This window comes from Cloeon dipterum, chromosome 3 (assembly GCF_949628265.1).
Source record: "Cloeon dipterum chromosome 3, ieCloDipt1.1, whole genome shotgun sequence".
NCBI classification, from domain to species: domain Eukaryota; kingdom Metazoa; phylum Arthropoda; class Insecta; order Ephemeroptera; family Baetidae; genus Cloeon; species Cloeon dipterum.
In genome coordinates, this window is record NC_088788.1 from 21,455,927 (window position 1) to 21,472,870 (window position 16,944).

Below are 16,944 nucleotides of genomic sequence, written 5' to 3' on the forward strand. Positions count from 1 at the left end.
AGTAAATTGTGCGGCGGCAACAAACAAAACGACCGACGTGAATCCGCCGCTCAATCAGCGCGCTGCCGCAGTCGGAGGCTCCTCCGAGTAATAATAACCGCGCTTTTTCCGCTTATATCGAGTCCCGCAGCTGCTGTTGAGGCTGCGAGTCTAAACTGCGAAAAAAGACAATTTAACGGCCCCAAACCGAGGCAGATACGAATCGCTCGCGTTTTTTATTTTAATTGAAGCACGCGCGCGCAGCAAATCGTAAATTTCGGCAGCGGATTAATCAGTCTCTGAACGCGAATCTCTTTGTTTCAGTCCACCCGATGATCAAGGTTTCTAATCAATTGGTGGCTGCCCCAGCAGGCAGCGACGTCACTGTCCAGTGCTATGTGGAGGCCTCGCCCAAGGCAATGAACAGTTGGCACCGAGAAACAGGTGAGCCAGTCGTCGCCATTTTCAGGCGTTGCAGGAACATTAAATTTGTGAATTCCGTGCGAAGAGTCCACAAATTTATTGATAAATCCATTTTCATCGCTGGTTTGTCACGCAATATTTGTGATAATCACGTGGTGCGCGACATCCGTGCCAAGAGTATTCTCAAGTCGCTCTGCAGTTTGTTCTTTAGATTTTTTTCTCCTGAATATCCCAACTGCGGGTGTCGCATCATTCAAACAAAATTTAAAAGACATTTGTCATGGTATAAAAATTTAAAAAATGCAATGCAAATTTTTGTCCAACCATCTTTATTTGGATACAAATTATTTAATAAAAGATTCAGCGCTCGACCGTGTTTTCATGGCAGATTTTGATTGCTCTCGACAAGTTCTATTCAACGGGAAAGCTTATTGTAATAATCTTAATTCAAATATTAATATAGAATTTTGTACGTGAAAGGCACGACAATTTTTTGCAGTTACTTTTCTCAAAGGTTTTTTAGTGCTACTTGAGTAATTAATGTTGCATTAAGCCCAATCATTAAGGATTGGTTAATGCAATGGCAAGACATTTCCTGGGTGTCGTAAAATAAATTCTCATTAAAATAAACCCATATGCATTAAACTTTTCTTTTTGCTTCATAGCATTTATTCTTGTTTTTTATCTCTTCAAATTTCCCGTTTCGAGTTATTTCACGAGCGTCAGAAGGAATATATATGCTACAAAAACAACTGTCTGGAAGCAAACCTCAAAATATACAAACAGGACCGGTGGCTTGCTACTCTATATTGAACATCTGCGCGCGCGTTTTGGCAAGAAAACGTAATAATTTCTCAATTTATTGCCGGGCGCAACATTGGCAAAGAGGGGCCCGTTTCTTTCTCTCTTTTTTTCCGTCGCCAGCCGTGCGCAAAGCGGCCTCTTGCCAATCGGAACACGTACTAGATTTTCGCCGCCCATTTGGCTGCTGCGAGGCAGGTGAAACGAACACTCAACAGGTTGCTTGATTGTTTTCTTGCGTCGCGGGTAAAAAACAGGAGCCGAATGTATACACGGCCAGAGCGAGTTGTATCGAGGGACTAATACATTTGGCGGTGAGTCGATTTTATATCGGCAGCTTGTGTGTGTGTGCGTGCGAGTCAACAAACGAATGACGCTTTTTACGTACTATTTATTGCACGCGTCAGCGAAAATAGGTGCGGGTTAATCAAAACGCTGCTGGTACTCTTGCTTCGATTTCCAATCGGGGCCGTCTTTTTTGCTCCGCCGCCTAATAATGTGGCATCCTCTGTGTGCGTCTGTGTGTTCTTCCCAACTACCGCTGCTGATGCTCATCGCTTTTTATTGACGACGACCCAACTTTTATTCTCTCGTCTAATATGCGCTCAAAATCCCCCAGCAGCATCGCATGCATGCGCGCCGCTCAACTTTCGATAACTGCTGCTCGAGGCGGCACTTTTTCTTCCTCTCTCTCGTGTGTGTGTGCTCTTGCTCTCTCATCCCCCTTGCAAATCTGCAGTGGCAAACTCAACTCTGCCGAGCGCGAAAACTTCGCTAGATGAAATCTAACGGAGAACGTGTCTAATGAAGTTATCTGCATTATGGTAGTTTTCAAACTACCTTTAATTTGAAGTGGTAATTGAAAAATGAAGCTCACAAACACACGAAAAATTGAACCACAAAAGGGAGAGGAGTTTTTTACGTTGCTGCCGTTAAAAATCGGTTAGAGGTCGTATCATAAAATCAATGCCAGTTTTAGTATTAGATCTTGGGCTGGGCTAGTTTGCTGCCACATGATGGTTTTGGCACAAGTCAAATAAAATTCAAACCTATTAACAATTTAAAGTTATTTAATAAATTTTGCAAATGGCTCTTACCGTAAATTATCAGGATGGGCAGCATTGAGGAAATTTAAAGAGAAAAAATTGCACTGAGGGTTTGATTGGGACATCATCGCTTGTTCTATTTCTGGTTTGTGTTCACTGCTTTGGTAGTTGAGTGCACATTCAATCGTTTTCAACGCCCAGCGATGCAAAAATTCCCCGAAGCTAATACTTGGCGCTGAGTTTGTGTTTTGTAGGAAATATGCTGCTGATGAGACCAGAGGGGCTGAAATAGTGGTTACAGCAAGTAAAGCTCTATAACTTACAACGTACAAGGAATAATACAAATTTCACATATTCATCAATCAATATCAACACGCACAGAGGAGAGCTATTTGCAGAATTAGTTTAAGAAGATAACAAAACCTTATTTATTTCTCTCTTGAAGCTCAATTTCTCTAAAATTTATTTTAAGACCATTGTAAAATGAAAAATAATGGCAAAAAAATTAAACACTAAAAGTAAGCCATTTCAGTAGCCCTTTTTGTTTATTTTTATTTCCGTGTTGAAATTTTTAATGCCTCTTTGACCTCGATCAAATTGGTAACTAATCGAAAGGGACATTCCGACCAAAATTAAAGCAGACTGGTTATTAATTCTTTTTGCGGCACCAAATTGGCGTAGCACGAATCGTCCGCCAACTGCATTATGCCATGTGGGGCAAGGCCAAACCACTGCAAAAAGCCGCGCGTCGACGAAATTAACAATATTCCATTTGCGCGCGTTATTCGGCCAGAGGGAAAATTTAAATTTGGGCTGGCCACAAACGGCTGTCGGGCCGGCCGGGCGCGCATCTGTTCCAAGCAAGCCGGTCGCACACGAGCCATTAACGCCAGGCCAAGTGCAAGTGCGCCTCCTCGTGCAATACATAACAAATGGACGGACTCGGCGGCGGACGGCGGGCGTCAAGTCGACCGACTAGAGCTAGACGAATCTGCTGCACTTGTTCTCTTCTCCGCGGAGCAGAGCATAGAAGCAGCAGCAGCCGCCGAGAAGCGGCTCATCGGAGCGTGAGGCAGCGAGCGGTGTGCAGCCGGTTGCATAAACGCCTTCGCCGCTGCATGCCGGGTGGCGTTAATTAAATGGCGACTGCAGTCATTGTTGGCGGCGAAATTAATTACTTATCCAGCTCAATCATTTATTCTCGCCACACAGTTGTGTGTTTTAATGAAGTGCAGCTGCCGGCGGGTTGCGATGCGCGCCACTTACCAGCGCGCCGCTCTCGCTCTGCGGACATCTTTTGCTGAGATGTGTGGAGTTGCATGTCACCCGGTTGCAAATTACTCCCACTGGGGAAACAACTCTATGCTTCTACTTTAAATTGAAAAGCAACTGTAAAAGGAAAACTCCCTAGCTATGATGCCGGAAATAAAAATTTCATAATTTGAATACGATTACGTCAATTACGCCTCTTTTGTCTATTATTTAAATAAATTAAGAATATTCCTGCAAAAATATTATTTTGGTAATTTATTCAAAATATTATTAGACAAAATAATCTGTGTTATAATCATCTGCATTCACACCGCAAATCTCTACTTTAGGCTCCAGCTCGTACTAGCTGCTCTCCCTCACTGGTCCGTTTTCATCTCTCGCTCCAGCAGCCACCCCATTAATTTTGTTTCAATTCGCTCGCTCCCACTTTCGTGTTTGCTTTTCCACTTTCATCTCACTACTGCGGATCAAGTGAATCTTGTCACGCTGCAATCAAATCACAGCCGACGAGTTCAACTCACTACAGCTTTATTCTGCTTGTCACGCCGCGTGCCGGCATAATTATTGTGGATCATTTTAATAGTTTGTGCCATTTTTGTTCGCGCCGCACAAAAGTCACGTTCTGCTGTTGTGGAAACAAATAGGACGTTGGTTTTGTAAAAAGCAAGCTGGAAAATGATGTGGTTAGACAAAATCGAGGCTGACTATGACTAAACAAATAGAAAAAAATATAATATTTGCATCCAATAATTTTCCATGTTGATAGAAATCTTTTGCTACTGACTATTTGAGCTTGATTTTCCAAAATATTTTTATTGATTGATGTTTGAAAAATGCCTAAACCTAATTTATACAACACATTCCAAATCACAAGGTCCTGTGAATAAAAGTGATTTAAAGTATATAATTGTTTTTGGTTGAATAAATAATATTGTGGAATTTTTAAAAATTGAATCAATTGTATGACCAATTTTTGCACCAAACATATTGTTTGCTAACTTAATTTTGTAAGTTTAAGGATGAAATCATATGTGTTTCAATAATTCTAACTCGCATTCAATATTAAACTGCTGTGGAAATATAATCTAATATCTAAATTAGACTATTCTTCGTGACTAAGTGCAGTGGAAAACGTGACTGAATTGTCGTAGAGCAACAATTTTTACTCTTACCCGTGCTCAAGCGTCAGAGAGTCTTTCTAATTACCAATCGTCGCTTCTTCCCACCCGTCCGGCACGAATTTCATTCCTCCCACTCGCCGATATTAATAATGGCGTGATCACGGAACGAACGAGAATTTGCCCGAGCGAACAGTGCACTTGATTGAGCGTGACAAAATGCACTCGATTAAGCGTCAGGGGAGTAGCAAAGCTGCCATTACGCCTAATTAATGAAACTGGTGCCCCTGGGAAAATTAATTCTGTCGCTGCCGTGTCTGAACGTCTCATAATTAACAGCCGCCTCACAAGTCGACTCGTTGCGCATATTTCACGTGATTGCTGCTGTTTGATTCCAGGAGAGAAGCTGGTGGAGAACGCTAACAAATACATTATCACCGAAAACTCGATCAACTCTTACTCGCTGATGATGAACCTGACCATAAGGAGTCTGGAAAAGCGAGATTTCGGTGGCTACCTATGCTCGTCAAGCAACGCTCTTGGCAGAGTAGAGGCAGGCGTAAGGCTTCAAGGTGAGTCAGTTTCCCCTAAACCACAATTTAGTTATTGGAATTTGTGGTTGATTTAATCAGCCTTGAAATGTAATTAAATTAGAGTTCTAATGAAAACGTTGTAGTCTATTGCTACAGTTTTCCACAAAATTAATCAAATCAAATGTTCAATCAAAATGAAACTTTTCTCTACTATATTCTTAGGCACCAAGGCTCCCTTTTAGAAATGTTGTTTTTCTGCATGTTAGAAAATTATTTTGTACTAATTTCTAGAAAATTTAAATTTATTTACCCGTGGATGTATTTTTTCCCTTATGAAAATAATTGTTATGGGATTTGTTTCTCGAGTGTTCTCTGTTGATTGTTGGGTACCCGATGAAAATAGTTTGAGATAAACCTCTCATTAAAAATAATTGGTTGTACGTTGTACTTCACAATCGCATAAAATAACTTCAGTTGATTTTGACGTGGCATTGTAAAGTCATTACGATTAGTACATTAGCAATTATAATTTTCAACCTACAAAAAGTATTTATTTTCTTAGGTCAAGTGTGTTCAATGGAAATGATGCAACAGTCTGCACGGTTGGACTTTGCAATCTCAAATCAAATCGTTACACCAAAAAACGCTATTTGCAAGTGGAATGAATCAGCCTTGTTAGTTGGTATTGATCAGCGAGGGGAGAATAGTACTCGCACAGTGTGAATTTTTTTCCCTTTTTAATTTCACGCGACAATCCACTCCATTCCATTTTTTTCACTTTTCACCTCTGATCAGGCGCTTTCAATTTTTCCTCTCGCAACACACAACTTTTTGCAGCGAATTCCTGATACAATACCGGCGAGGGCATAATTAAAAAAACATCTGCGTGCCGATTGCTTGATTTTCGAGAGACTAGCATGCAGCAGGGCAAAAATGGAGCGGAGACTGGCTCTCTAAAGAGCGGAGCGGAAAGCGGCGCAGAGGAAAATTTTCAACCCGATCGAGGCGAACGGCAAAAATGTGAGCGGCCAGCAAACGCGAACAATATCGCCAATATAAAATAGCATTTTTTAAATCAATGAAGCAGCAGATCGCGGACGAGGAAAATAATGAAAAAAGACTGGAATTTTAATAAAATGCGTAAAATGCAGACTCGGACTGCTAACACGTTCGGAGAACAAGAAATGGAAGCGGCTCGGGAGCGACCATTCGCCATTTTTCGGGCCGCAGCTGTTGCTCGCGACTGAAACACAGCCGCCGTGTAATTTAAACTGTGCGCCGGCTCTCGGCTGCTTGCTTACTAGCTGCTCCGCTCCATTTAACTCGCCGTCTATAAATTCAAACTCGAGAGTTGAGTGTGCGCGCGCCTAAATTCAATCGATGAACCCCCAACAAAAGGACTAACAAGGCCAACCTTTGGATGAGGCTTTAGGGACTAACGTGCTTTTTGCGCACATCCTTTTAAACAGCCGATCGTTTTTCTCGCTCACATCGCATTGAGTGAGATCTGCTATCTGCAACAGACGGAATTAGTCGCGCAGAGAGATTTGCTCATTTGCATATATGCGCAAATTTGTTGGCGATAGCCGCGGATATATTTTCACTGCAATCACGGTTGTTGTTTTACAAATGCACACGCAGGCATTTCAGCGAAACAATATCCTAAAATCAAATCAACTATTACTTATTTCTCAATCTCTCGATTGCTCTCAATCAGTATTTTTCCTCCAATCTAAAATATTTACATAAAAGGGTGCAATTCGAGAATAACTCGATAACACTCATGACTAGGAAAAGAGCAGAATTGAAATACAAAAAATAAAAATCCACACACATGACTTGATACCAATAAATTTGTTTGTACCTTATTTTAGATTTCGTCTTAGTCTGACTAAAAAGGGAATTGTATTAAAATAAAATTTCTCTGACACATTTGAACTGAGAACTCCAGAATGAGAGCTAGGCCAATGGTGCGATTATTTAATTAACTGTTGCCGTAAACTTGCTTCTGGCGAGTTTGTAATTCTGTTAGGATATATTCATTCATTAGATATCCACATGCTTTTAACATTGATAAATATTATATTATAGCTTTTACATTTCGACTAGTATAATTTAAAGCAATGTTAACTCGATAGAATAGAATAAAAATCAACAAGTTAGTTTTTCATTTCTATTTCTTTTTCAATTGTGTTGTCATAAATAGCTTGATTATTTAATTTTGTGCTGGATTTAGAAAAGATGCCCCCCTGGTCTGACTTCAATATTTTTATGAGGGGCAATACTACCGGTCAGTTTATTATCCCAATTGAAATTCTGTGGCCTTGTCCGGAACGAATCCAAAATTTATGACGACGGCTCGTCTTTACTTAAAACTGCGGTTGTCTGTTTTGATATTTTCCAGCCACTCCTTTACATATTATCCAGTAATTTTGGATAAAATCTGATTGGCTCGCGTTTGTTTTTACAAACATTGAGATTTTTAACGATAATTAGCAGGCCAGCAAACTTTTTTAAATTCAAATAGAAACTGAAAAGTAAGCGGTCGTGCGCAACCGAGAGAGAGAGAGAGATAGAGGTGCAGCTGGAATTGGATGATGATCAAATTTAAGTGGCAAAGAGATTTGAGTCGTGCGAGAGTAGGCTGGCGCGTGGGTCCTGCCCCTGCGTGTGTCTGTGTCTGCCTGTTCTGCTGGCTTTTGGGTGTGTTTGTGACGTGAGCGCAGCCCACCGCCGCACCGTATTGCACACTACACAATGGCCCATTCACTTTTATCTCCCTGCAACGATTTGCGCCGAAATTTATGAAGTTTGTGGAATGCACGAAACAATTCGCCGAGATAAAAATTTTACTGCCGCCACTGTGTGTGTTCAATTCGGAAAAATACCCCTTTTTGCTATTTTTTCTGCTCTTGCTGAAAGTGCCACTCGAACGTTTTTTGCTCCCTTTTCTGCCGCGCCGTGCTGTTTTCATCCACGCAAAAAGCAGCTCGCAAGACAATTTAATCAGATGCGCCTCCATAATACTTCGTTTAGTGCACTGCTTCCCATTCCCAATCGATTGCTCTCGTAAAATCGAGCCGACCAGAGGGGTGGATTTTCAAACAAAAGCCGGGGTGTGGTTTTATTCCGACTTATGATTAAATTAGTAATCTCCGAATCACAAAAACAGACTCAATTTTTACCGTTAATGTCATTTACCTTTGTCTTCGTTTACCATGTAGCGAGGAAGGAAGTAAAGCTGGCCAAACTTTGTTTGTTGACACACTTTCAATCAACTAAGTTTGACAGATCAGATTTCAAAATGACACAGACCGGTAGCAGAGTAACGTTCTCTTCCTTTTGCATGTAGTTGAAATTTGATACGTTATTAAATCAAGGAAGCGAGGGTTAATTGCCCACTAATTAACTGACATATTAATGGAAAACAAGGACAATGCAAACATGTAAGATCATGTTTCGTAAAATAAACATCACTTCTTATGCAATCGGGGTTAAAAATAGGATAAATGCAATGCTTGCAATTCCAACAAAAAAGCCTCTTCTGAAATTATAGGACTATCATAAAAAATTTCATTCTCCGCTCAGAGGTATGTTAAAAGTTGAAATGGTTTCCAGTCTGGCTGAGCAGAAAAAACGTGAAAACGTGATTTGCGCCCTGTTCGTTGTATCAAAGTCAATTATAAGAGGAGTAGAAATTTAGCCTACAAATCCTTTTCTCACTCAACTGAATTGTAAGACTGATTGTGAGTTTTAGTGCAAAAAAAATATTTAGTTTTTGTTGCAAAATTCTGTTTTAAATGTGGTTATTTTTTGGAGTTTTTTTTCTATTTACAGTTCATGGAAAACGTGTATGACTAATATTAACATTAGCTTTGATTTGTTGAAATTTCACGATTCATATTTACTTTAAAAGAGTATGAAATAATGCTATATAGCAAGACATTCCCAGTCTGTACCTTTTTTAGCAATGCCCAAAAATAATGTTCATGGTTAATTTTGTGACAAATGGAATTGAGAGAACTTGACCAGGCCTACAAGCGGCTACTGCAGTTTATTTATTTAAAAATCAGTTTCAATTGTGGCGTGGTGCGCACAGCGTGAAAAACTTCAAAAAAATCATGTTTTTCAGTAATTTGCTGCGTTCCCTCATTGTCAGAGTCACATATCTTCCCAAACCAACAATCACCCGTTTTTCAAAAGATAACGATATATTTTAGAAATGAAATCTTTTTTTATAACGATCCTGCAATTCAATAGTGACAACAGAGTACATAATTTCGAATCTAAATTCTCCGCTATTTTTCGTTCCAGAGCTCAAATTACCACCAATAACGACGACGCCCCCACCACCGCGGCCGCAGACGCCAAGCCACAAGGTTGTGGTGAAGCAGCACAAGGAGCGGCGGCGCAAGATGAAGAAGCCCAAGCCTGTGGGCAACGACGAGGTGAGTGGCGAGGAGGACGATTCCGAGGAGGCCACGAGTGCGGGGCCACCGGCCCTGGACACGCACTTCCCGCAGACAACGCAGGTGGCCGACGCGAGGACGACGCGGCCGCCGTCTTGGGTGATGCACAGCAACGTCAGCGGGACGCCGGTCCCCGTCAGTCTTCCTGTGGCGCTGTTATCGCTCGCGCTGACCACCCTGAAGGTGCTCTCCGCGTAATTCGGAACGCTCGAGATGTGTCTGTGCGAGTGGGGCCTTCGCCATGCATTCGGACTGGCGTGTTTTTTCCAACGCGCACACATTATGCATTGAATCCCAAAATTTGTGACGAGCTGATTTATATAAATGAAAATCAACACGGTTAATATGCTTGACGCGCGTTTTCTAAAAGATTTTGCGACAATTTTCGTTCCTGCAGGATGACAATAATATGGAATATCAAATGCGAGTCCTTTATCAGGTTTTTTTTGTTTCTTGTGCGATATTCATTATTGTAAAGAAAAGGATATCTATGAAAAGTTTGCAAGCTGATCCTAAAGAGCTCGGTTTATCCGTTTTATGAAATGATTCTTAAGAGAAAGGTTAAAAATATGCATATTTCTGTTAAATTATTGAGACAAAAAATTTTAATTTCGTAGCAGAGCATGCTCAGAACCTGACAACCTTTAAAATTAGCCTAACTTGCTCCAACAATGAATATTTCATGGGAATCCCTCGTAAAAGCATTTACCAGTGAAAACAATCGATTGCAAACAAAATTCTAATTAAAATCATAAAATAAATGAAACGGTGTAATAAATATAAACATAAAATTGCTAAACTATACTGAATGTCTGCACATTCGTATAAGAGCAGAACGATAAACTTGTTAGACCTTTGCGCTTTTTTCGTGTAATAAGCGGAGAGTGAATGCGACGGTGGGTGTTGAGCGAAAAGAGAACAAAAGATGTGAGGCATACGTGTTGTTCTAAATACCAAACCAACCCCCCAAATTTATAAATTTGAAAATTTTGTCATCGTTCCCCTTTATCGATTTTGCTTTGAAACGGGAGCCGAATCGCACTGACTCTTTATTGAATAAACAAATTCCATCGAGATTATGCAATTTCGAATCAGCTCATATTTTCCTGTATAAAAACATATCTGAATCGAATAGGACATTTTCCACCGCAGTTCAGTACTGTTTATCATCATGTTTTTGGGCATGAATGACGATTAAAGGACAATATACAATTCCATACCTAAAGGTTAAGGCGGGGAAGACAAAACACATGTTAAACCAGCACTTATTGATGGACTATGTAATCATTGTTGTTGCCACAAATAAAAATGAAATGTTCGTTATAGCTGCCCGCTTTTTCACTTTCGTTCAGCGATTTTCTTATTTTTCACTTTTTGCAACACTTTTATGCCATTCTTTATTTACGAGTGTTTTTCTACTCGAGCTTCTCTCTCAGTGGAAAAAAACAATAAATCGGACGCTATCACAGGCACACGCTCTAAAGGAAAATGGCTTCGATGCCAATTGATTTCACTCGGATTGTTTGCTCTTCGGCTTTTTTGCCATTCACGCAATTTCGCTGCCGCCCTTTCGAATGTAAAGAGCGTTGCATTTCAGGCACAAACGCACACATATAATCTGCCTGCTGCGTCTATTGGTCGTCTAACAATTCAGCAGCGCGGCTAAATCCCGCCGGGAAGCGGCGGCGTGCCTTTCGTTTTCCACTCCATGAAACACAGAGCAACTCTCGGCTCGTACCGGCATTAAAGAGCGAATTCTCATTAAGCGCAGCCTTTCTCAATTAATTCTGGATTCGCAACAGACAAAACGCGCGTGTGGCTTATGAGAAAATAACATAGGAGACTGAAAAGACGCTCGCTCCGCCTCCGCGCAACTTAGCTGTTGTGAGAGCAGTGCGGGCGGCATAGAGTGTGCCTTTGCTTCGCCTTGGTATTCCACTTAATTATCGGCGCATTATCTTTTAATTGGGCCTGCCTCGGTTTCGGTCAATTTTCTCCGGCTTTATCGCAGCTGCTCTAAACAACTGACGCAAGCTATTTTTGCCAGGCGCGATTATTCAATCGCGAGCTGAGGCTTTTATGAAAAGCGCCGATTCGTTTTATTACATGGAGCTAAAACGCGCTTTCCAAAGATATATCTAATTTTAATTTTGCTTCCAACAAACGAATCATTATTTTGATTTTATTTTCTTTAATAAGCTATTTTACTATCTTTTAAAGAACTGGATTGTTCTGAGCCAAATTGTTTGTGTGCGTTTATTAGATATCAATTATTTTCATATATTCAATATGGCATAAATTTATATGAACTGGTTACATCAGATAAATTGATTAAAATAAATTAAAACCTTATCATAATTTTAAAAATAAAATAAAACAGGGAAAAGCTTAGCCCAATTTTGAAATTTATCAATGTTGTCGCAAACATTCCAGAAATTTTTTAATCTAGTCGGGCTGCGTTTCAACACCTGCTTCAGGCACTTTTTGCTCAATTCTCATTTGCTGCAAACTATTCAGTTGCTTCATCAAACTGATGCACTCTCTCTTCAAAGCGTTCTTTTCGCCCCTGTGCACTTCGTCCTGTATTCTCAGCTTTTTGACAAGTGAATCGTTGAGCGCCTGGAGGGTCTCCACCTGCCGCTTCAACTCCAGCAGCGCTTCCTCTGGGTGCTCGTCTTCCAGCGAATCCCTCTCACGGCCGTAGTCGCTGTACAGGGCCTGTTCGAACCAAATATTTATGATATTTTACAACTTTCAGTAAAATTTGTATAATATACCGCTGCAACTTCAGCCAATCTGCGAGGCTGTTGAAGGACGCCGCCTAATTGGTGCACCCTGGCCCTGATGCGTTGAATGTCTCGCAATGTGTCGCGGTGCTTTGTCTTTTCCAAAGTGGCTTGTTTCTGATTTTGCTTGATCTGGCTCTGCAGGTTTGCCATTTCGACCTCTAGTTGTGCCCGCAAGCTTCGCTCCACTTTCAGTTCATTTGTCAGCTGAACATTAATGGCGTACATATTCATTAAAATATAGAGACGCGATTATTTTGTGCTATATATTATACCTGTTCAATTTCTTGAGTCTTCTCCCGGATGATCGCTTCCTTTGGCTCAATGTGCCTGGTCATCAGGTCGAGATGGAGGCTGATGTTGGCTTTGTCTTTAATAAGTTCCTCTACCTGTCGTTTAGTGCTCATTAAATCTTTCTCCTTATTCTCTAGGATGATGTTGTTCCGCTCCATAAGCTTTTTTTGCTCCGCAATAAACTGTTCCAAACTGGCCACTGTACTCTTTAGCTGGTCTATCTCTGCTTGAAGAATTTCGATGCGCTGTTCAAACTCCATAATTACCTCTTGATTGCTGAAATTTTGAACCAATAACAAATGAGTGTCAGGTGGTGCAACACTAGAAATATAGCAAATGATTGTTCGCACAACAATAGTTTTTTTTATATTTTACCCGGACATTTTCTTTTTGGCGCTCTGAAGTTGCCCTTGAGTGCGTTCCAATAGGTCCACCTGCTGCCTCACGGCTGTTTCATGGCGAGTTTTCAGTTCGATTATTTCTTTATCCGCGTCAAATTCAATTGAACGTACAACTTCTTCGTGCTCTAATTTTGTTCTTTCCCTTTCGTCCAAAAGCTAGAGATTGTAAGATGAATAAATTTGTATAAATTTTGTCCCCTCCGCAATTTTAACAAAAATTAACCTCTTCAATTTGCTTTTGCAGGAGGCTTGAAATTTCCGCTTGCTTGTCTTGAATAAGCCTCATTTCCAAGTCAGACTTTTCACAAATGTCCTTCATGAGTCTGAGCAAAATAAAATAAAGTTCCATCAATTTACGTAATTAAGCTATTTGAGCTTCTACCGTACTGTTCATATTTTCTTTCCTGCAACTGTAACTGATTTTCCAAGCGCTCCACCTTTTTGTACTGTACAATCAGCTTTTCTTGGTACAAATTATCCATTTTGGCCACAGTAGTCTCGTGCTGGCCTAAAAAATCTTCAAATCGTTTCATTTGCTCCCGCAGCTCCTTGTCGTGCCCGCTTTTCATTAGCTCCATTTCCCGTCTCATTTCCGCTTCGTCCCTCTCCTTTAGTTCCCTCATCTCAACCGTTCCCTTGGTGAACACCATCTCTTGGTATTCAAGTGCGTCATTTTTCTCTTTCTGCTGGTATTGGAGTCGTGACGAGAGGGTGTTGTTTAGATCTCTCAGGTCGCGAAGGTTCTTCCGGCCAATCAGCACCTTCTCTACCGATCCAATGGACTTTTCATCGTAGTTGGCAAAGTTATCCTCCAGTTTCAAAATGCATATTGATCCATCCTCCGAGCATGTGAAAATAATTGAGCAGTCGTACGAAGCCACAATCTAATCATAAATAGCGTTAGAAATAAAAAATGCACAATATTTTTTGCATTTCATATTAAAATATTCTAAAATACTCGGCCAGCGTACGTTTAAAACTAAATTTTATTTCGCATCGCAATACTTGCTGGCAGATTTTGAGTAGAACTTTCCGTTCACCTTTGTGATAGGCGCGCTATGAATGCAACAAAATGCGCTGATCAATCCGTCATCGTTGAAGGGCAGCGCGTAAGCAATCAGCGAACCGCACCTGCTGCCCACCAGCAAAGTTCTGTCATTCCTAATCACAGTGGTGACGGTAAATTCCAAATTTTTGATGTCACTTTTTACGATTCGCTCCACCTGTTTTCAACAATTTTGTGAAATTTTAATACTTGTAGAAAATATAGTCTCGTTCCGACCTTGTTGCTTTGAATAACTTGAACAGACGCATCGCCTTTCATCAGAAAGCTAGTTTTACCTCTGCCAACAGTGCTTACACCGAGGAAGTGGCTTCCTTTAGTTACCATTTCTTCTAGCCGCTCTCCTGTTGCAGAATCCCAAGTGTAAATTGCTCCATCCGCTCCGCAAGTTACGAGTTTAGTACCGTCCTGAGACCAAGCGGCGCTTTCGACCTGTTTCAGAATAATTATGTCTCAATTAAACTAAGCAAATACCCGCACATCTTGTGTATTTTAAAAATGAAAAACCCACAAAAGGGCGTTTAGCTAGCAAATTTTTTCACGTACCCTTGCGCAATGTCCACTAAGGGAGAGTTTGCTAACAAAGGAAACAATGGAGACAATGTCGACTTTGTTCGCGTACACCACGGCAAATAAATCGCCGCCGGGGCTGAACTGAACATCAATGCAGTCAGCAGCGGCAGCCGTTCGGATCATTTCTAGATCGTCCAGCTCGATGCTCATCAAGCATACGCATTCTTTGAAAAGAACAAGTGTGTATAAACCTAAAATGAAATAATTTTTTATTAAAGCAGAGGAAAATCCTATTTTTTTATACCCAGGGGATGAACCGACACGCTGACAGGTGGGGTGTCAAATTTTCTCAGCAGCTCCTGCTTGCCCGTGTCGTAATTCCACACGCGCACGGTGGCGTCTTGGGCACCGCAGGTTACGAAAATAGACCTCCACACGCAGACCGAAAGACCGACCACGGGTCCCAAGTGAAGGGGCTCCCCAAAGGGATGCATTGGCTCGATTTCACTCGCGCCAGAGAGCTTTGCTTGAAATAGCTGCGCCTCCTCGGTGCTGCAGGCGAGCGTGGAGCAGTCGGGGCTAACCGCGAGAGACCAGACAGCGCGGCTGGCACCAGGTTTGGGGCTGTAGGTCGTTTTCAGAAGGTAAGTCTGGCCCGGCTCAAGAGTGAATCGCGCCACTTGACACGGCTCGCCGAAACCAACCAAAAATCCCTTTTTGAAAGCCACTACAGACGTCACTTTTTCTTTTGAAGCCCGAGGAATACTTTCCTCCCAGTTTCTAGAGTTTAAAATTTGAACATAAAATATTTTGTTTATAAACTATTAGAAGCTTAACTCATTTTTAGAGGGCAGAGAAACTTTCTGTAGTCCGTAAGCGCGGAAAACCGCCCGCAACTCATTGGACTCGATGAGCAGCAGCCTTCCATCGTCAGTGCCGGCTAAAATGCGGTCGGAAGTAAGCCAAGCAACACTGCTTAAAGGATAATTTTGCGCTTTGTAAAATCCAAACTGCCGCCAGGAGCCGTCAACCAATTGCAGAAGTCGGAATAAGTCCGGTCCAACCAACGCTAAAGTTGCAGCGTCACTTGGATTGCAAGCCACCTGCGATTCAATTAATTATAGCTTACTTTGTGCCAACATAAACTATATGTGTATATCATGTATATTAAATAAGTTTAATGCTACTGAAACATCAAGTATTTTATTCATTCAATAAAAGTTTTATTAACTTTAAATTTAATAAAAAAATATAAATATCAGGAACACATCAAAAAATTATGCTGGCAGGGCCTCCTTGTGCTACATATTAAAAGGACTCATATATCGACAAGACCCGAAAAATAATAAATAATTGAATCTAATAAACAAATTAAATATAAGAATTAAACTGACAATAATTAGTGCTTCTGACGAAACAAGAAACGCCTGCAAATGTGAAAGTATGCAACCGGCTCATCATTCAAGTTGTGCGGGCAGCAGACAAGTTGAACGCTTTTTTATATTTTGCTAGATCTTACAATCAGTAGAAGTTGAAGAATTCGATTGAATAGACAACTCTAATAGGAGCAGTGACCTGCTTTACTGGAACGTGTGGCTGAGCTGCCATATTGGCTCTGGTTTTGCTGTCCAGCGTCTTGGAAGCAACATTGTAGCAGAATAGCATCCAGTCAGGCTCGGTGGTAATCACAATTATCAGCTGCCCGTCGCATGAAAATTGAAGGCACGCGATGTCTTGAGCGCTCGAATCACTCGGTATTTCGAGACTTGCAAAATATTGCAAATTCGAAGTGGAGTACAACGACACTTGCGGACTGCCGCCTCCTTCCGCACATGCGACCACATCCCTTAAAAATGGAAAATATTTAGAGCTGAATGGAATCAAGTAAATAATCAAATACTTTTTAGGACTGATGCAAATAGCATTGATTGGCTTCAGTTTGTTGTGGAGATGAATGTACTTTTGGCTCCGAGGATCTTGAAGGCTGTGTAGCACTAGCACTCCGCCAGCTGGATAGATAATGCATTCATTTGATGCAAAATGGACATTGTGAGTAGTGCTGGGCTTCAAGCCGTAAATGAAATGAGGTTGCAAAGCAAGGTTTTGTTTCGCAACCATTATGCGCTTATTTGCATGTTGCTTATTTGTATCCTCATAACTAAGCAAGCCAAGTTTGTTGCCATGACTACCCATACTTAAGGGGAATATGTTTCCAGTCACTGGACTACGATTGATATTTTCAAGGC

At 41.1% G+C, this 16,944-nt stretch overlaps 2 protein-coding genes across 2 annotated transcripts in view; one reads left to right on the plus strand and one right to left on the minus strand.

The window, feature by feature from the left end:
• Positions 1-10,966, plus strand: part of LOC135940106 (lachesin-like) — a 71,349-nt gene extending 60,383 nt beyond the window's left edge. Inside the window, exons 7-9 of the mRNA XM_065484854.1 lie at positions 304-423; positions 5,038-5,211; positions 9,487-10,966. Coding sequence (XP_065340926.1) covers positions 304-423; positions 5,038-5,211; positions 9,487-9,839 — 647 coding nt within the window. The 3' untranslated portion in view covers positions 9,840-10,966. The remainder of the gene's footprint in view (positions 1-303; positions 424-5,037; positions 5,212-9,486) is intronic.
• Positions 10,967-12,051: 1,085 nt separating this feature from the next.
• tous (testes of unusual size) lies at positions 12,052-16,826 on the minus strand. Its single transcript, XM_065481967.1, has 13 exons — positions 16,599-16,826; positions 16,274-16,544; positions 15,536-15,801; positions 15,003-15,487; positions 14,732-14,949; positions 14,405-14,617; positions 14,163-14,345; positions 13,510-14,006; positions 13,346-13,445; positions 13,097-13,278; positions 12,703-12,997; positions 12,419-12,634; positions 12,052-12,359 (listed from the first exon to the last, which is right to left on the minus strand). The coding sequence occupies exons 1-13, from the start codon at positions 16,814-16,816 to the stop codon at positions 12,087-12,089; spliced, it is 3,417 nt and encodes a 1,138-aa protein (XP_065338039.1). The 5' UTR covers positions 16,817-16,826; the 3' UTR covers positions 12,052-12,086.
• Between the last annotated feature and the right edge of the window lie 118 nt (positions 16,827-16,944).